We start from the raw sequence: 21,745 nt of genomic DNA on the forward strand, positions 1-21,745 counted from the left end.
TGGAGGCGGTGGTCCGATGGCGTGTATTTCACACGTTCGTTGGGCAACCCCAAGAGGAAGGTATGATGCGCACAGCGACAAGTTTTCCCTCGAGAAAGAAACCAAGGTTTATCGAACCAGGAGGAGCCAAGAAGCACGTTGAAGGTTGATGGCGGCGGGATGTAGTGCGGCGCAACACCGGAGATTCCGGCGCCAACGTGGAACTCTGCACAACACAACCAAAGTACTTTGCCCCAACGAAACGAGTGAGGTTGTCAATCTCACCGGCTTGCTGTAACAAAGGATTAACCGTATTGTGTGGAAGATGATTGTTTGCAGAGAAAACGAGTAAAAACAAGTATTGCGATAGATTGTATTTCGAGTAAAGAGAATTGGACCGGGGTCCACGGTTCACTAGAGGTGTCTCTCCCATAAGACGAACAGCATGTTGGGTGAACAAATTACAGTTGGGCAATTGACAAATAAAGAGAGCATGACAATGCACATACATATCATGATGAGTATAGTGAGATTTAATTGGGCATTACGACAAAGTACATAGACCGCCATCCAACTGCATCTATGCCTAAAAAGTCCACCTTCGGAGTTATCATCCGAACCCCCTCCAGTATTAAGTTGCAAAGCAACGGACAATTGCATTAAGTATGGTGCGTAATGTAATCAACAACTACATCCTTAGACATAGCATCAATGTTTTATCCCTAGTGGCAACAAGCACAACACAACCTTAGAACTTTCTCGTCACTCGTCCCAGGTGTCAATGCGGGCATGAACCCACTATCGAGCATAAGTACTCCCTCTTGGAGTTAAAAGCATCTACTTGGCCGGAGCATCTACTAATAACGGAGAGCATGCAAGATCATAAACAACACATAAGCATAACTTTGATAATCAACATAACAAGTATTCTCTATTCATCGGATCCCAACAAACGCAACATATAGAATTACATATAGATGATCTTGATCATGATAGGCAACTCACAAGATCCGACAATGATAGCACAATGGGGAGAAGACAACCATCTAGCTACTGCTATGGACCCATAGTCCAGGGGTAGACTACTCACTCATCACTCCGGAGGCGACCATGGCGGTGTAGAGTCCTCCGGGAGATGATTCCCCTCTCCGCAGGGTGCCGGAGGCGATCTCCAGGATCCCCCGAGATGGGATCGGCGACGACGGCGTCTCAGTAATGTTTTCCGTATCGTGGCTCTCGGTGCATCGGGGGTTTCGTCACGGAGGCTTTAAGTAGGCGGAAGGGCAAGTCGAGAGGCGGCACGGGGGCCCGGACCATAGGCCGGCGCGGCCGGGGTGGGGCCGCGCCGCCCTAGGGTTTGGCCACCCCGTGGCCCCTCTCCGTCTCGTCTTCGGTCTTCTGGAAGCTTCGTGAGAAAATAGGCCTCTGGGCTTTTATTTCGTCCAATTCCGAGAATATTTCTTTACTAGGATTTCTGAAACCAAAAACAGCAGAAAACGACAATCGGCACTTCGGCATCTTGTTAATAGGTTAGTTCCGGAAAATGCACGAATATGACATAAAGTGTGCATAAAACATGTAGATAACATCAATAATGTGGCATGGAACACAAGAAATTATCGATACGTTGGAGACGTATCAGCATCCCCAAGCTTAGTTACTGCTCGTCCCGAGCAGGTAAAACGATAACAAAGATAATTTCGGAGTGACATGCCATCATAAACTTGATCATACTATTTGTAAAACATATGTAGTGAATGCAGCGATCAAAACAATGTGTATGACATGAGTAAACAAGTGAATCATAAAGCAAAGACTTTTCATGAATAGCACTTCAAGACAAGCATCAATAAGTCTTGCATAAGAGTTAACTCATAAAGCAATAATTCAAAGTAAAGGTATTGAAGCAACACAAAAGAAGATTAAGTTTCAGCGGTTGCTTTCAACTTGTAACATGTATATCTCATGGATATTGTCAACATAGAGTAATATAATAAGTGCAATAAGCAAGTATGTAGGAATCAATGCACAGTTCACACAAGTGTTTGCTTCTTGAGGTGGAGAGAAATAGGTGAACTGACTCAACATTGAAAGTAAAAGAATGGTCCTCATAGAGGAAAAGCATCGATTGCTATATTTGTGCTAGAGCTTTGATTTTGAAAACATGAAACAATTTTGTCAACGGTAGTAATAAAGCATATGCATCATGTAAATTATATCTTATAAGTTGCAAGCCTCATGCATAGTGTACTAATAGTGCCCGCACCTTGTCCTAATTAGCTTGGACTACCCGGATTATCACCGCAATACATATGCTTTAACCAAGTTTCACAAAGGGGTACCTCTATGCCGCCCGTACAAAGGTCTAAGGAGAAAGCTCGCATTTGGATTTCTCGCTTTTGATTATTCTCAACTTAGACATCCATACCGGGACAACATAGACAACAGATAATGGACTCCTCTTTTAATGCTTTAAGCATTTGACAACAATTAATTCTTTTCTCATTAGAGATTTGAGGATGTTTGTCCAAAACTGAAACTTCCACCATGAATCATGGCTTTAGTTAGCGTCCCAATGTTCTTCTCTCACAATATGCATGCTCAAACCATTCAACTCAGTGTAGATCGCCCTTACTTCAGACAAGACGAACATGCATAGCAACTCACATGAAATTCAACAATGAGTTGATGGCGTTCCCCAGTAAACATGGTTATCGCACAACAAGCAACTTAATAAGAGATAAAGTGCATAATTACATATTCAATACCACAATAGTTTTTAAGCTATTTGTCCCATGAGCTATATATTGCAAAGGTGAATGATGGAATTTTAAAGGTAGCACTCAAGCAATTTACTTTGGAATGGCGGGAAAATACCATGTAGTATAGGTAGGTATGGTGGACACAAATGGCATAGTGGTTGGCTCAAGTATTTTGGATGCATGAGAAGTATTCCCTCTCGATACAAGGTTTAGGCTAGCAAGGCTTATTTGAAACAAACACAAGGATGAACCGGTGCAGCAAAACTCACATAAAAGACATATTGAAAACATTATAAGACTCTACACCGTCTTCCTTGTTGTTCAAACTCAATACTAGAAATTATCTAGACCTTAGAGAAACCAAATATGCAAACCAAATTTTAGCATGCTCTATGTATTTCTTCATTAATGGGTGCAAAGCATATGATGCAAGAGCTTAAACATGAGCACAACAATTGCCAAGTATCACATTACCCAAGACATTTATAGCAATTACTACATGTATCATTTTCCAATTCCAACCATATAACAATTTAACGAAGGGGAAACTTCGCCATGAATACTATGAGTAGAAACCAAGGACATATTTGTCCATATGCTACAGCGGAGCGTGTATCTCTCCCATAAGGTGAATGTTAGGATCCATTTTATTCAAACAAAACAAAAACAAAAACAAACCGACGCTCCAAGAAAAAGCACATAAGATGTGGCCGAATAAAAATGTAGTTTCGGGGAGGAACCCGATAATTTGTTGATGAAGAAGGGGATGCCTTGGGCATCCCCAAGCTTAGACGCTTGAGTCTTCTTGATATATGCAGGGGTGAACCACCGGGTGCATCCCCAAGCTTAGAGCTTTCACTCTCCTTGATCATGTTGCATCATACTCCTCTCTTGATCCTTGAAAACTTCCTCCACACCAAACTCGAAACAACTCATTAGAGGGTTAGTGCACAATATAAATTGACATATTCAGAGGTGACACAATCATTCTTAACACTTCTGGACATTGCATAATGCTACTGGACATTAGTGGATCAAAGAAATTCATCCAACATAGCGAAAGAGGCAATGCGAAATAAAAGGCAGAATCTGTCAAAACAGAACAGTTCGTATTGACGAATTTTAAAATGGCACCAGACTTGCTCAAATGAAAATGCTCAAATTGAATGAAAGTTGCGTACATATCTGAGGATCATGCACGTAAATTGGCATAATTTTCTGAGCTTCCTGCAGAGCAGTGGGCTCAGATTCGTGACAGCAAAGAAATCTGGAATTGCGCAGTAATCCAAATCTAGTACTTACTTTTCTATCAACGGCTTAACTTGGCACAACAAAACTCAAAACTAAGATAAGGAGAGGTTGCTACAGTAGTAAACAACTTCCAAGACACAAAATAAAAACAAAGTACTGTAGGTAAAAACATGGGTTGTCTCCCATAAGCGCTTTTCTTAACGCCTTTCAGCTAGGCGCAGAAAGTGTGTATCAAGTAACATCGAGAGATGAAGCATCAACATCATAATTTGTTCTAATGATAGAATCATAAGGTACCTTCATTCTCTTTCTAGGGAAGTGTTCCATACCTTTCTTGAGAGGAAATTGATATTTTATATTTCCTTCCCTCATATCAATAATAGCACCAACAGTTCGAAGAAAAGGTCTTCCCAATATAATTGGACAAGATGCATTGCATTCAATATCCAAGACAACAAAATCAACGGGAACAAGATTATTGTTAACGGTAATGCGAACATTATCAACTTTACCCAAAGGTTTCTTTGTAGAATGATCAGCAAGATTAACATCCAAATAACAATTTTTCAGCGGTGGCAAGTCAAGCATATTATAAATTTTCTTAGGCATAACGTAAATACTTGCACCAAGATCACATAAAGCATTACAATCAAAATCTTTAACCTTCATCTTAATGATGGGCTCCCAACCATCTTCTAGCTTTTTAGGAATAGAGGCTTCGCGCTCTAGTTCCTCTTCTCTAGCTTTTATGAGAGCATTTGTAATATGATGCGTGAAAGCCAAATTTATAGCACTAGCATTAGGACTTTTAGCAAGTTTTTGCAAGAACTTTATAACTTCAGAGATGTGGCAATCATCAAAATTCAAACCATTATAATCTAAAGCAATGGGATCATCATCCCCAATGTTGGAAAAAATTTCAGCAGCTTTATCACAAGCAGTTTCAGCAGTTTTAGCAGTTTCAGGCAGTTCTTCGCGCTTTGCATTAGAAGTGGAAACATTGCTAACACCAATTCTTTTATTAGTATGAGTAGGAGGTGCAGCAACATGTGTAGCATTAGCATTACTAGTGGTGGTAATAGTCCAAACTTTAGCTATATTCTTCTCTTTAGCTAGTTTTTCATTTTCTTCTCTATCCCACCTAGCACGCAGTTCAGCCATTAATCTTATATTCTCATTAATTCTAACTTGGATGGCATTTGCTGTAGTAACAATTTTATTATGATGATTCTCATTAGGCATAACTTTCGATTTCAAAAGATCAACATCAGAGGCAAGACTATCAACTCTAGAAACAAGAATATCAATTTTATTGAGCTTTTCCTCAACAGATTTGTTAAAGGCAGTTTTGTGTACTAATAAATTCTTTAAGCATGGCTTCAAGTCCAGGGGGTGAATTCCTATTATTGTTCTAAGAATTCCCATAAGAATTAGCATAACCGTTACCATTATTATAAGGATATGGCCTATAGTTATTACTAGAATTGTTCCGGTAAGCATTGTTGTTGAAATTATTATTTTTAATGAAGTTTACATCAACATGTTCTTCTTGTGCAACCAATGAAGCTAACGGAACATTATTAGGATCAACATTAGTCCTATCACTCGCAAGCATAGACATAATAGCATCAACCTTATCATTCAAGGAAGAGGATTCTTCAACAGAATTTACCTTCTTACCTTGTGGAGCTCTTTCCGTGTGCCATTCAGAGTAGTTGATCATCATATTATCAAGAAGCTTTGTTGCTTCACCAAGAGTGATGGACATAAAGGTACCTCCAGCAGCTGAATCCAATAAATTCCGCGAAGAAAAATTTAGTCCTCGCATAGAAGGTTTGGATGATCATCCAAGTAGTCAGTCCATGGGTTGGGAAATTTTTAACTAGAGATTTCATTCTTTCCCAAGCTTGAGCAACATGTTCAGTATCTAATTGTTTAAAATTCATTATGCTACTCCTCAAAGATATAATTTTAGCAGGGGGATAATATCTACCAATAAAAGCATCCTTGCATTTAGTCCATGAATCAATACTATTCTTAGGCAGAGATAGCAACCAATCTTTAGCTCTTCCTCTTAATGAGAAAGGGAACAATTTTAGTTTAATAATATCACCATCTACATCTTTATATTTTTGCATTTCACATAGTTCAACAAAATTATTGAGATGGGTAGCAGCATCATCGTAACTAACACCGTAAAATTGATGGTTCATGACAAGATTCAATAAAGCAGGTTTAATTTCAAAGAATTCTGCTGTAGTAGCAGGTGGAGCAATAGGTGTGCATAAGAAATCATTATTATTTGTGGTTGTGAAGTCACACAACTTAGTATTTTCAGGGGTAGCCATTTTAGCAACAGTAAATAAAACAAACTAGATAAAGTAAATGCAAGTAAACTAATTTTTTTGTGTTTTCGATATAGCAAACAAGATAGCAAATAAAGTAAAACTAGCAACTAATTTTTTTGTATTTTGATTTAGTGCAGCAAACAAAGTAGTAAATAAAATAAAGCAAGACAAAAACAAAGTAAAGAGATTGAGAAGTGGAGACTCCCTTGCAGCGTGTCTTGATCTCCCCGGCAACGGCGCCTGAAAAAGAGCTTGATGGCGTGTATTTCACACGTTCGTTGGGCAACCCCAAGAGGAAGGTATGATGCGCACAACAGCAAGTTTTCCCTCGTAAAGAAACCAAGGTTTATCGAACCAGGAGGAGCCAAGAAGCACGTTGAAGGTTGATGGCGGCGGGATGTAGTGCGGCGCAACACCGGAGATTCCGGCGCCAACGTGGAACCCGCACAACACAACCAAAGTACTTTGCCCCAACGAAACAGCTGAGGTTGTCAATCTCACCGGCTTGTCTGTAACAAAGGATTAACCGTATTGTGTGGAAGATGATTGTTTGCAGAGAAAACAGTAAAAACAAGTATTGCAGTAGATTGTATTTCAAGTAAAGAGAATTGGACCGGGGTCCACAGCTCACTAGAGGTGTCTCTCCCATAAGACGAACAAGCATGTTGGGTGAACAAATTACAGCTTGGGCAATTGACAAATAAAGAGAGCATGACAATGCACATACATATCATGATGAGTATAGTGAGATTTAATTGGGCATTACGACAAAGTACATAGACCGCCATCCAACCGCATCTATGCCTAAAAAGTCCACCTTCAGAGTTATCATCCGAACCCCTCCAGTATTAAGTTGCAAAGCAACAGTACAATTGCATTAAGTATGGTGCGTAATGTAATCAACAACTACATCCTTAGACATAGCATCAATGTTTTATCCCTAGTGGCAACAAGCACAACACAACCTTAGAACTTTCTCGTCACCTGTCCCAGTGTCAATGCGGGCATGAACCCACTATCGAGCATAAGTACTCCCTCTTGGAGTTAAAAGCATCTACTTGGCTAGAGCATCTACTAATAACGGAGAGCATGCAAGATCATAAACAACACATAAGCATAACTTTGATAATCAACATAACAAGTATTCTCTATTCATCGGATCCCAACAAACGCAACATATAGAATTACATATAGATGATCTTGATCATGATAGGCAGCTCACAAGATCCGACAATGATAGCACAATGGGGAGAAGACAACCATCTAGCTACTGCTATGGACCCATAGTCCAGGGGTAGACTACTCACTCATCACTCCGGGGGCGACCATGGCGGTGTAGAGTCCTCCGGGAGATGATTCCCCTCTCCGGCAGGGTGCCGGAGGCGATCTCCAGGATCCCCCGAGATGGGATCGGCGGCGACGGCGTCTCGCAATGTTTTCCGTATCGTGGCTCTCGGCATCGGGGGTTTCGTCACGGAGGCTTTAAGTAGGCGGAAGGGCAAGTCGAGAGGCGGCACGGGGGCCTGCACCATAGGCCGGCGCGGCCGTGGGTGGGGCCGCGCCGCCCTAGGGTTTGGCCACCCCGTGTCCCCTCTCCGTCTCGTCTTCGGTCTTCCGGAAGCTTCGTGAGAAAATAGGCCTCTCGGGCTTTTATTTCGTCCAATTCCGAGAATATTTCTTTACTAGGATTTCTGAAACCAAAAACAGCAAAAACAACACAACTGGCACTTCGGCATCTTGTTAATAGGTTAGTTCCAGAAAATGCACGAATATGACATAAAGTGTGCATAAAACATGTAGATAACATCAATAATGTGGCATGGAACACAAGAAATTATCGATACGTTGGAGACGTATCATGGTCTTGGGTCTCCGGATGAAAATCCTGCCCGACTTTGTCGGTGCCGACAACGGCGTCGCCTGCGGGCGTTGCTTCTCCTTCTTGAAGGCGTTGTCGTGGAGTCCCGACACCCCTTCGCCCATCTCTCAAGGGTGAATACCCAAATCCGGTTCACCGGATTGGATGACGGCGGCGTCTGTGGACATCGTGACCTCCTTGGTGGCGTCATTTTTCAGAGTCTTGGAAGCCACTTGTTGTCGATGCTTGCACCACTGGTTTGGGTCGAGGTCTTCGGGTTCCGTCGGTGTGTGAGTGTCGCTGGCTTGCTTCTTGCGGCCGGCCTCACCCCTCGAAGCTTGAAGGGCCTAGTCGTTCCCTTCGGCTCTGACTTCATTTCTAGGGACGTGGACCGGGCAGTCGTGGAGCTCGTCGTTGCCGTCGTGCTGGTGTCATTCGACGGCGCTCCATACCTAGTTCAGCTCGGTTGTGTGGCCAAGTGTGTGGTTTTCACCGGGTTTCCCTAAAACTGTGCCGTGTAGGGTTTTTTATTGTGTGATACTCCTTATAAACCGGACACGGCGGGTGTCGAGTTTGTATCGGTTTTCGGCCGGGTTTCCATATAAACCGGCCAAATTTCCCTCTTCTTAATGAATAGGCAGAGTTCCTGCCGGTTGCTCCAAAAAAAATTAGCTGCATAAGAAAGATACTACAGCGTGATGCTATGTATTTGCTAGTACATATATGTTTGCGACGGGTCATGTGTTCCAGTCCCTAATACTGCTATAAATTTTTTTGACCGCATTTTCATTATTTATCATTTCTTTCTCCTATAACACAATTGTTTTAATCTTTTAAAAAATACAGAACCAAATATATGTCCACAAAAATAGATGTTATTTAAAAATTTGCGTCAATTTTGGTTAATTTATTTATTACCGAAACCAAACCGAATTTATATGGTTATTACCGAAACCCAACCGTATTTTTATACGAAACCTGTTTATCAAAATATTAAAACCATACTAACCAAATAACCATATTAACCGAACCGAACTAACCATATTAAGCGAATACACAGCCATTAGATTGGCCAAAACAAACGGATCTGGTTCATTTGGGATACCACAAAACATCTCTTTTTGAAGCACAATTATCAGTAACTGCTCATTTCCCGAAACAACCCTAATATATCCAGATGGTGGTAAGTCCCTTCCATCTTCTCCTAACTGATAACTAATCATCAAATATGGTGTTCACCAAGATTAAAGAAGAGATGGCAATGTGGAGCCTCGCCATAGCTAAGGCTTTTGAGTAATGTAATGCCGCTAGAGTAGGCTTGTTTCTTGTGCTTGGCGTCCGGCCAAGTGGTGATGTGCGGTTTGTAAAACCTCTTTTAACTTCTCCTTAATTAATGAAAATGGTAATTTTTTTGCCTTAAAAAAAAAACTGATCGTCAGAGAGTCAGAGAGTCAGTGAAACACAACACCGACTTAACTTTCGGACAGGTTTTATAATACACTCGTTAGAGAAAGGATCCGTTATGGTAAGCACACTTTGCATGACGTCTCCGATTAACAGCCATCAGTTTTTTGCTCTATTATTCTGATGAGCCTCTTCTTTGATTGGAATTACCATTGATGCTGCTCGTCAGCGTAACACCTCCGGACAATTTTCGGTGTCCGAAAATGTCATCGCTGATGGATTTTTTAGAGCCCAGCAGAGACAGTCCTTCAGCGATAATGTTGTTTTGTACTAGTGACATTTTGCCTCAGTTGCATGTTTCTAACCGGTCCATGCCCAAGATCACATCATAACATTTAATTGACAATACTCTAACTCGTGGAGAAAACTTTGTATCATGCACTCCCCACTGCAATGGTGAAACACCTTCATTACTTGTCAGTTTAGAGTCATCAGCAATTGTTACCTCAACTGGAGGAAGCTGTTGAACTGGCAGTTGTAATATGGCAATTAGTTCACTGTTGATGAAGTTTCCAGAATTTTCATTATCAATAAGGGTGGGCACTCGATTTGTCCCAATATGTCTCAATAATCTCATTGTCTTTTTACCAGTTGTTCCTGCAGAAGCAGACTTGCCCATAGCCTGTTTAGGTTCAGAAACTGAGCTGTTAGAGCATCTCCAACAGGCGCACAAAAAGCCGGCGCGGTAAACCTCCGTTTCGCCGCGCGGTAAACGGATAGCGCGCGCTGACCCGGTTTTTGCCCCGCCGGACGCGTCAATATGCAGCGCGTGCGCGGGCGGTAAAAATGGTCCTCCGCCGGGCGTGCCAAAATACAGCGCGCGGGCGCGGAAAACAGCTTTCTACACTACTATGCATCTCACAAGATCAAACACTCACATATAATCATGAAACAAATGATCTACCATAATTTAAATTAAATGGACACAAAATGCAACACACATCACATAGTTCAAGAACGACACACAAAATGACGTAGTTCAACAATGACACACGACATATGGTTCAAATGGATAAAGTGGAATACATAATTTGCATATCACAAATGCATATCACACTTCCACATTTTCCAAGTCAACACCTTTTTCTTCTTCCTCGTCATCTTGGGTTGAAGGAAGAATAGTAGCATTCATGGATGACACGAAGCCTCCCGGTGGTGCTCCCATAGTTCCATACACACCACTGACTGAGCCTCCCATAGTCCCTCCAAACACTCCTCCATAGGTTGGTCCTCCCATGCCGGTCATGCCTCCATAGCCTCCCATGCCGGCCATGCCTCCATAGCCTCCCATGCCGGCCATGCCTCCCATGGAGGGCATGGGCATGCTTCCCATGCCGGCCATGCCTCCCCTGCCTCCTCCAAACGTCGGCATGCCTCCTCCAAACATGCCTCCTCCAAAGATGCCGTCCGTGGAAGTGTTCATGTTGGCTACCAACAATCTCTTCTTGGCCAACACTTCATCGCGAAGAAGGTTGATGTACTCCTTTTGCCTCTCATCCATTTGGGAAGTATCCATCAAGAAAAGCTCTCTCTCCTCCTCCGCTAGGCGTAGATGCTCCTCGGTGGTTGCCTCTTCTCCTTCAAAGCCAACTTCCTTTCCTCGTTGGCGGCAATCCTCTCCTCCAAAGCGGCTCTCCGAGCTTCAATAGCATCCATAGCCTCTTTTTCCAAGTTTCTTTCCATCTTCCTATCTTCATTTGCTTGCAACCGTGCATTTGCAATCCTTTCCATAGCCATTGCAATGTCGTCATCTCCGGCCTTCTTTCCCTTCATATCTTTGGCGGTCTTCCTACCATGCACATTCCTCCGCCCATTGTTGACCGAGTGAGGAGTGGAGCTTCTCTTCTTGCCTTCATCACTTGAATCATCCTCATCGATGATTTTTGCATCACCGGTAGCATTGGCCGCCATAGTTGCCGCATCCAACTTGCCGTGGGTCTTCCACTTTTCTTCATTCCCTAGAACTTCATAGCAATGATGCAAGGTGAATGGCTTGCCAAGAATCTTGTTGCCTTTCTTGTTCTTCTTTCCCACATCCCTAAACAATCCTTGAGCCATAGAGTTCTACACATATGAGGAAAAGAAAATAGATGAGCTATATGAACTAGAACCGTATTCTTCACATATGAGCCATATGGTCAACATAGTAGTAGAATGGCTTACCCTATCATTCTGGTTTGTGCCACTTGGATTAAGAACATCGACGTTGGCTTGCACGCCCGCCCATTTTCGGCAATCGATGTTGATGCCGGACCAACGGGACCGAAGTGAGCGCATGGTTTGCTCGTTCCCACTTGTGTTGTGTGTGTTGAAGTACTCCGTCATCCTCATCCAATATGTTTCTCTTGTTTGATCGGTACCGATTGTTGGATCCATTCCAATTGTCAACCACGTCTTGCAAAGCAACTTGTCATCCGCTATGGTGTAGTTGGCCGACCGACCGGGATAGCAAGGTTCAATCAACCCTTCTCCTTCCTCATCTACATCCTCATATTTCTCCTCTCCATCGGCGGTTTCATCATGCATAAACGAAGATCCAACATTCATTGTCTCCATGAATGTCTCATCATCGACTCTACATTGCAATGAAATTCATTATTCTCCGGCTATGTATGCATCTAAACTACAATTTGGATGAAAAGTAGTGTTTTTACCTCTCGGGCATTTCATCATGCACCATATGTGCGCCCACGCGATTGCCAGACGGAGGCGCCGGCTGGTTCGTCGTCGGAGGAGGAGGCGTCTGGTTCGTCATCGTCAGAGGAGGATGCGGCCGGCGGGAGGCGGGTGTTATAAAAGCGACAAGTAAATAACGAAGAACGAAACAAGAACACACGCAGGGGACACAAGATTTAACGTGCAAAACCCCTTCCAACACAGAAGGGGAAAAAACCACGAGCGCCAGCCAGCAAAACTTCACTATATCGGGAGGTGTTTACAAACGCCGTGGGTTATCTTGTAATCTGATAAACCCTAGCCGGCGGCTTACAAGATGTATATATAGGCGGTGCCAACGATCCGTACCGTACCACTACGCTTCGGCCCAAGCCTCCGGCGACGGGCCTCGCTCCGCTCGTCAGAAGTTAGCCTCCCTTTAGTATATGAATTTGGATCACAATACAACAGCGGGCGCCTTCGTTTTCTTCGGTGGCGCGACGGAGGCGGCACCGATGTATGGCCGTTTGGTCGACGACGCCTTCCTCCTCGGCGCCGCCCGCACGTTGCCGGTGCCCTGCGCGGCGGCGGCGCCTGTGTGCAGCGCCCCGCGCGGCGGAACGAAGAGCGCACGCGCAGCAGCCGTTGTGTTGCCGGCGTCGACGCCGCCGCTAGGGTTTGCCGCATTGGGCGGCGGCGCTGCGGAAGCGGCGGCGGCGGAGGGTGGGATGGAGTAGGGTGGGGTCGGTGGGTTGCCGGAGGGGCCATCCATCGTCGGGATTGCGCCGGCGGCCGCGCCGAGACGAGGGATTGGGCGCTCGGGCGGCGACGCGGAAGGGGAAGTTTCAGTGCGGGGGTTTTCTCGCGCGTGGATGAGCGATGCCGCGCGCTGTAGCCGGTGCACAAAGTATGCCGCTCGCGATAGCGCAAACCTGCCCGCGTCCTAAAACATTTACAGCGCCACGCGGTTTGCAGCGCCTGCTGGAAGGCCTATTTTCCTCCCGGGCGCTGCAAACCGGCAGTTTTTATGCCGCGCGGACGTTTTAGCGCGCCTGTTGGAGATGCTCTTAGTTTCTTCATTACCATCTTCACCACTGCAGCTGTCAACTGTCATTAACCAATTCTAAAGTAGCATAACTTTTATCAACCACTGCTAATTGCACTTGATTTGGGCATTTGTGTCCTCGGCTATATTTGCCCCCACACTTGAGGCATTCTCCCCTAGCACGCTTGTGTGCTCTGAGATTATCATTTTTGGGCAACACAACAGGTATTGCAGCCACCTGCTTGTCCTTGTCCTTGTCCGTTTCCACTAGGTGTTGGCTCAATTTGCCAGCAACAGGTTAGTTGTGCCACTTCTTGTTTTCATAACGGCCTTTCTTATACTACCTTCATCCTAAAGTTTAAGCTTTTTTTTAAGTCAAACTATGTTAAGTTAGACTATTTTTTATCATTAACATGCAAAATATAAAATCAATATCATTAGATAGATAAAATATATTTCATATGGTATCAACAAAATATCATATATATATATATAGATTATTTTAAAGGTTTGGTCAAACGTTACTTGATTTGACTTTTTTTAGAAGTATAAACCTTAAGCTCTGGAATGGTGCTAGTAGTTAGCCAATTGAGCTTCCCGGGAAATAGCAGCATTTTTTCCCGAACCATGCCGGTGATATGACGCTACAAATTTATATACACTAGATGACCGGTTGCGCTATCGCGCAAACGGCAGAATTAGGTGAGGATTAAAATCATAAGTTTTAGCTTATTTTAATATTAAGAATTAGCCAAAAAATCACTGGTTTAGTATATCACAGAAACACTATTCCATCGAGGTGTTGCAGGAAGATATGACAATTTATTACGCTATCACACTATTTTTTTCAGCTATTATGCTTTTGTATAAGTTCAGAACCCTTGAGCAATGGCGCTGCGGCTTAGTGGTGGAGGTCAACATCGACTCCAAGGAAAATATTTATGAACTACATACTTTTAGTATATATCTCTAACAACTTGTATTTCTTCACCACCGGTACATTGTTCAATTGGAGGTAGCTCTCTTGTGAGTGCAGCAACTGCGATACGAGCAGGCCTTGTAGTAGATTAGTAGCCGACGAAAAGAAGGGTGATCTCAGATATGTGAGACAAAGGCACTTGCTTATATGTCAGCTCCATCAAAGGTTCTGCTCTTAAAAAGAGCGAGCAGCAGCCTTACTCGTGGCCTCACTGCAAGTTGAGGGAATGAATGGAGTCAAAATATATCAGAGAATCTCAAAGCTCTATAAAGATAATAGGATTTAGAATTCATCTTCCTCCAACGATGATGGATTTCAAACAGGGTAACCATAAAAGATTCCAGAAACAGCATCATTACCTTAATGCCTTCTTGACCTCATTGCTCGCAGGGTCGAGTCTCAGCGCCTCCTGGAACGCACCAACTGCTCCTCGGTAGTCCTGTACATGGAGGAACGAGATTACAGCAAGTCAGACACAGGTTGAGAGACTGAATTAGATTGAAAGGTTAGATTTTGATACAGGAGTTATACCTCCATGAAACTGAGAGCTGAGCCCTGTCGGTACCATGCCTTGGCCCAACCAGGGCGCAGTGTTTTGCACTGCCGAGCGTCTAGCAAAGCTCTGTCCCCTTCTCGCATCCGCAGCCAGCAGAGGCTCCGGTTGGCATACAGGGTGGCATCAAGAGGGTCTATCTCCATCACCTGCAGCAGCAACCAGCAAGGATGGCGCTCAGCTTCGCATGATTTTGTCTTGCTATGGTAAATTGGTGTAACAGGCTCATTGGAGAATATTGTTGTGTTTCAGTTGGTTTTAATGTAAGAAAAGCACATATAAACAGTTGTTGGGCTTAGGCTGCATTCGGCATTGTGGTGCATGATGATAATCTAGCTTATCTAACCAGCTGCTGTCTATTTTACTGTTTTCTTCACTTATTCATCTCCTTTCAAAAAAGAAAGAACTTATCCTTCCACCCACAGGCACAGTGGGACCTACCACCCCTAGTCGCCTCTGCACCTGCTCCTCCCTCATACTTAGGCATGACCGCTTAGTAGAGAGAGGCCGGAGAGGAGAAGCAATGAGGAACTCATGGGATTTTCGACTTGAGTGGACAAAATTACTGAATGGTGAGCGAATAAAACAGGTAGATGGATGCAAACGGCCGAAGCAGGGATGCAGTCAGAGTGGCAAAATCATTAAAGAAAATGATGAAAGTGCAGTATTTTCATAATTAGCCAAAAAAGCAGGGGTGCAGTCAGAGTTTCTAAAGCAATTGCCATAACTACCCTATAAAATATGTTCAGCAAAGCACAGTTTAGCAACGACAAGCAAATGAAGGTCATTGCAGAATTAAGTGTTAACTATTATTACTCCATCATCTTTTTCTTTTTCTCTTTCTTTTTTTTTTCACTCCATCATGGTTTGGATGCCTAGGCGCCTAATGCGGCTGTTTTTCTAAGGCGGAGGGGGAGCGCTTGGACGCCTAAGCGTCGCTTAGGCGTCGCCTGCGACGCCTTTAAAACCATGCACTCCATCATCATGTTTGTAAGGCAGGAAAACCTTTACAACCATTTCAACTAAAACCATGAATCATCAGACAATCTTATGAACGATCATTAAGCAAATAGTTGTATTACCACAGAGAAATCTGAAGTTCACCGCAGTTTAAATCATGAACCTGATATTTCAGAATTAGTATTTTGTTTGCAACTCTCTCTTGTATTGTTCCAAACAAGTACTACACCGGTTCATACGCTCACCATTCCGTAGTAGTACATTGCTGTAAAGTAGTCCTGCTTCACAAATGCTTCCTTTCCTTTTGACTTCAGGTCAACTATTCTTTCTTCCGCGGAAACAACATCCTGAAAGGGGCGGCATGTTGAGTTGAACTTCAAAGGCATAGCAAATGCCGGTTTAGGCATCACTGTAAGTGTTACAGTTGGAAAATGCGTCCCTTAGTACAAATACACAAAATAATAACCATGATACTTCTCTGCAGGAAGTGCCCATATGACCAGCACAACTGAAGCTTGTGTGGAATTTTGCTATTGAGAAATTGCCGAAATTCAGTAGAAAATTCAATTGAGGTATAACATCATTCGTTCTAATACCTGAAGGATATCTGGAACACTGTGTCCAATGAGTTCCTAATGTCTATCATTTATTCATTTATTAAGAATACAGGCTTGCAGAGAGAACATGGAGGCAACAATATAAGTGATGTTGCCATGTGTCAAATAACATATTTTCTGAGGATATTTTTTCGAAGTGAAAATAAATAAAGAAACAAAGGATACAAGATAAAGGGGCCACTGAATACAGGTCACGTGTGAGTGCAGTGTGAAATATTTTCAAGGAAAATGCAACATAGAGCATCCAAGAGCATCACAAATTACTCAGATCAAAATTGAATGTACAGGTTACTCTAGAATGATCAGAATACACAACCAGGATGACAAACTTACCATATTCAACCGATCAGAATACACAACCAGGATGATCCCAAAATGCATCCACTCCTGATCTCTTGGACGGATAAGCTCTTCAGCTGGTGCCAGCGAGTTAAGCTCGTAATAGGAACCATACATGAAGATCGCAAGAAGTTGCTACATGTGATGAAATGGATCGATTATTATAGTTCATCATCAAACCGTCAAATGCTTGGTCAGTAGCACATATTGCATACTATAGATTCTAGGGAGCAAATTGTGCCAATATACATGAGAAGAAAGGGGATAAATAGAGATGGTGAGAATGGGTATACCTGCAACAACGATGGACTCCACGAACACTAATGCTGGGGTGTAAGAATCCAAAGCCTGGCTGCAAAATAGAATTAAATTAGCGAGGAAGGAATAAGATGGACATATGTACTCTAAAACAGGAAATGTTCAGAAAAAATATTATCTAAATTCAGTTTCCAGCTTCCTTTTCACAGGCCATCATAGGCTGGCAATGTGGCGTCCCGCTTCATCCCGCAAAAATGAAACTAAAACAAAAGTATAGAAATGGATCTCAGGCGCCTAGTTTTTAAAGCAAACGAAATTTCAGCTTCCTTTTCACACGCCCAGTTTTTTACCTTGCAGACATCCGGCTGCTACCCCCACAGATCGCTATATATCTTCCAAGAATCGAGGACATGACTAATATCACCAACACATAGAAGAAACTTGGCCGCTATCCTGCACCAACCCAAACAAAGAAGCACCATCAGTAAACTAAGGAAGAACGCACAACATCCTCCTTGTCTTCCTGCCCAATCTTAATAAAAGATTTAGCTATAGAAAACAAAAGGTTCTTTTACCAAAAGTATCAAAAAAGAACCAGTAAATATGCATTTACATATGCCCTTTTATTTCTGGCTGACCCTCAAAATAGCCTCATAGACACCTGAACCTGGGTATACCAAATCGTGCATCAAAATTTAGAACCAATAAAGGGAATAATTTAGAAGCATGAACCCCTTCGGCCATAATTGAGAACATTTCTCCCAGCCATATCAAGCCGCCAATGCAGGCGGAAGACTCATACCACGGTGGAGAAGTCCCAAGTTGAGAGATACCGAGACAGGGGAGGGGATCCACCTGTCCTGCTCAGTCGTCGACTACAGCTAGCACTCTATCGCTGACTGCATCTACTTGGCACAACTAATTGTGGAAGATTTTGATCACACATTGATTGGAAACCATTTTTGTTTCAGTGATATAGGAACAAAGAATACTGGGGTGCTTGATTTTGCATTGTGATGATAAAGATAAATAAAAGGTGAAGAAAGATTCTATGCAGCTGGAAGAACTGAGACTTAATGTAGCTAAAAACAACAAATAAATAAATGCCTGCTCCCAAACAACCTTTTCTTAAAATTTTGAGACCGTTCCCATTTGAAATTTCTGAAGGCCAAACCGTAAGTACTAACCACATGGCAAGTGGTTTAGCTGGTTTAAAGTGTTCGTATGCATGACACATTAATAATAGGCATGGTACTATGATCTAGCAGATAAAGCTGAATGGAAAACAATACATGAGTGACAAAATAAAAATGACATCTTAATATCCAGTGCAACTATTTTTGAGGAAAGGATCACCTTTTCTAGCCACGATACCATTTTTTCCGATGGAGCAAGCCTGTTGTCTGGGTTAATCGTGTTCCATTTACCAAGTACCTATTAACCAGAAAAATTACTCCATGTAAGAATTGAGTAGTTTAGAGAAAAGGCACGGTGAAAAGAAAGTCAAGCTGATGCCTGATCTGCTACATGGGTCTATATAATCAACCTAAGCTGTCAACATAGGCCTTGTAGATATAAAAAATATCAATAAATCCCATGGTGTTACCAGGCCCGGCCCATACTTTTTCAGGGCCCAGGTGCAAAATGTTAGAAATGGGCCTTTATTCACACGCAACCTATCAAAATAGTATATTTTTGAAGCTAAAAAGGGAAGGCTCTTATTATATTAACAAAGAATATTCATTACATAGGCACATAGCATAGATCAATGATCTTTTGACTCTCAAAATGACAGAACAATGACTCTAAAAATGATAGTATTCGTGATTTGTCTCAATCAAGCGTACTAATCATGGTTCCACAAAGTCATGATTAATCATGGCGTGACAAAGCAGAACATGTCTTTCTTCTGTAAAAGGAATTGTCAAAATTGATGATTAGATGAAGCTTTTGAGTTATGGATATAAAGCTAATGCATTCACTTACATTTGCATTCACTTACGGAATTTTTTTACTTCTCCGAAATCAAGTCCCAAACGGCTGTTTCATCTGGAAAAAAATAGAAACGTTCAGAATTGATGGGGGGGAAGTTTGGGGAACGATGGATACATTGAGCTGTCTTCTTTGGCCTCTGTTAATGGCTGGCCGCAACATCGGATTTGGGGGAGAAGGAGACGAGGAGACAAGACGAGTCGACTCGTGTGTCTGCTGGAGCACTGAAGTCGTCGAGAGAACAGAGACAAGGAGAAGTCCAGAACGATACCGAACAAAGAAATTGATCGATTCCTGGAGTGGAACTCTAGTCTCATACGAGCTGGCTTGGTGTGGGTGGGCTGCACATAAATACATGGGCCTTTATTCTAAAACAATCAGAAACATCAATTAGTAGTAATGAAACTATTAGCTGGGCCGGGGCCCCTGGCTCGGTGGGGCCCAGTGCAGGCGCACTGTTTGCCCGGCCTGTGGGCCGGCTCTGGGTGTTACTGAAACTAGGAAGAGCATAAAGAAAACCTCGGCAGAAGCTAACTTTAGACCAGATTAATTAAAACTTAATCCTTCGAGTTTAAATGTTATGCATTAATACATGAATTCACATTAGCCCTCTATTCTATGAAGTTGAAATCTTTGTCTAGAATGATTACATTAGACGAGTAAACCATAATTTACGGCACAACAGGGACCATGCGTATATCTAACGCATACCTCAACCTAAACCCTTTGACTACGAATGCCATTTAGATATAAACAACTGGATTATGCTCTATTATTTCCTCCATGCACATGCCAACACAAACCTAAATAAGAGGAAGGGTCAACGTAAGTACCCCGTTAGAAAAAAATAAAAAATGTGCTTTTCTAGGGAAAGCAAAGGAAACTTCTGCTGTTAGTAATAAATATACATAAGAAATGAAAGTAGCATGCACTAATTTTGAATTGTACCTTGCACATGCATCAGTAGGGCCAGATGGAATTGAATCTAGAACTCCATACATTCCAATATTCCATATAGAACTAAGAGGACATTTGTTGTATCGGTTTGACATCAGAAAATAAGTCAATGACAATCATCTTACCAATCGTAATAGATTGAAGTAGTGCCTGCAAGAAAAATAAAGCAAATATTATCTTCATCTAAAGGATAGGCAACTGCTATACATGCCGAAGGTAACATGTGCATACAGGTGTCCATATTATTATTAACAATATTTTTCTACTTTGCTTTCATTTAGTACTGAACCAAGTATTCTCTATAAGCTTATAGATCAAATAAATATAGCACGAGACAATGAAGTACCTTCAATGGCGTTGCATCCTTCCAACACAATAAGTAAAAGGCAGCCTCATCTTTCTTTCTGGAACACATTGAAGAGCTTGATTACACTCCACCAATGAAGGTAGCAACAGGGTGAATCAATGTACTGCAAACTGACACGATTTTGTAATCAGGTCTTTACACAAACATAAGCAAATATAAGCATACACTTTTTCTGCTGAAAGTTACAACTAAGGTCTGAATTAACCTTTACTTTAGAATTAACTTATTTTCAGTGCTCAAGGAGCACGTCGAGATTACAATTGAAAACGGCCAAACAAATCCAAAACAGGCACAAGAACGCATTAGCTTATGGTCACAGGTATATCCTCAAACAAGTCCTGCACAGGTCAAACACGGATCAAAACAAGCCAAAAGATTTGGGAAATGCCCAGGATGAAACTGGGGAGTAGGCCACACGAAGACGTGGTCACCTTGATCGAGCAGAGACCAGGCTGGCGTGCTGATGCCCGCCGTCCTCCTCCATCAATTATGACAGCCACTGTCCTCCTGCAGACAGCCGCCGTCGTCCACCAGATTGGCTATTGCCCGATTCACCAGCCCATGACCTTGCCCTTGCCCGCTCAATCCCACCACACAGGCACGTTGGCCTCTCTCTCCCCCATCGATGTTGGGATCTGCAGGCCACACACCAAACCTTAATAAGAGAAAAAAAAGAAACTAAATCCTACTTAGGAATCAGAAGAAGAAAATCACCTCGGAATGTGCAGGAGGAAGAAGATGGTGGTGCAACCCGATTCGGCCACCGTCGCCGCCCCACTGCTTCTTACCCGCTGCCGCCAGCCTCTCCGCTCCTTCCCCACACCGTCGGCCTCTCTTGCCTTGGAACCGCCGAACCCACACGCACCTGGTCGTACGCCCAGATCTCGGTCGGAGGTAGAACTCGTCGCCCATCTCCGCGCCGCCAACCGCGGCGTGGAGATGAAGGAAACCACTGCCGGGGCTTGCGCGCGCCGCCTTCCACTGCCACGTCCAGCCGCCGCCTTCCACCGCGCCGTCCAGCCGCCGTCGTCGCTAGGCGCGCGAGCCCTGCCGCTGCCGGCTCCCGCGTCCAGCCGTCTCCGTCACTCGAGCGCTGCTCCCGTGGATTAGGGAAGGAGGAGAGGACGAGGTGGGGATTGGACGAGGAGCAAAGGAGGGATGTGATGGGGAGGAGCAGAAGCGGGATTGGGGGAGGAGGAAGGAGGCGGCCGATTGGGGACGGGTGCGGAGAAAGCTAGGGTTTTCACCCGATCGAAAATGAAAGCGAAATAAGGCGATGCGAACGAGCACGTTTCGCTGTGTCTGTTGGCCGGACCTGCACACGCTCTGGCCCAGCCGTCATGCACGCAGCAGCAGAAGCA

General features: G+C 43.3%; 1 protein-coding gene across 2 annotated transcripts; it reads right to left on the reverse strand.

The window, feature by feature from the left end:
- Nucleotides 1-14,164: 14,164 nt before the first annotated feature.
- On the reverse strand, nucleotides 14,165-20,527 carry LOC124697672 (heat shock protein sti1 homolog). Of its 2 annotated transcripts, XM_047230233.1 has the most exons (11): nucleotides 20,364-20,527; nucleotides 20,009-20,167; nucleotides 19,772-19,863; nucleotides 18,425-18,502; nucleotides 17,419-17,521; nucleotides 17,104-17,328; nucleotides 16,805-16,945; nucleotides 16,100-16,201; nucleotides 14,873-15,043; nucleotides 14,701-14,780; nucleotides 14,165-14,552 (listed from the first exon to the last, which is right to left on the reverse strand). In XM_047230233.1, the coding sequence occupies exons 7-11, from the start codon at nucleotides 16,925-16,927 to the stop codon at nucleotides 14,516-14,518; spliced, it is 513 nt and encodes a 170-aa protein (XP_047086189.1). In that variant the 5' UTR covers nucleotides 16,928-16,945; nucleotides 17,104-17,328; nucleotides 17,419-17,521; nucleotides 18,425-18,502; nucleotides 19,772-19,863; nucleotides 20,009-20,167; nucleotides 20,364-20,527; the 3' UTR covers nucleotides 14,165-14,515. The 2 variants fall into 2 exon arrangements, with proteins under 2 accessions (XP_047086189.1, XP_047086183.1); XM_047230227.1 differs by lacking the exon at nucleotides 19,772-19,863.
- Nucleotides 20,528-21,745: the final 1,218 nt, after the last annotated feature.

This window comes from Lolium rigidum, chromosome 1 (assembly GCF_022539505.1).
Source record: "Lolium rigidum isolate FL_2022 chromosome 1, APGP_CSIRO_Lrig_0.1, whole genome shotgun sequence".
NCBI lineage: Eukaryota > Viridiplantae > Streptophyta > Magnoliopsida > Poales > Poaceae > Lolium > Lolium rigidum.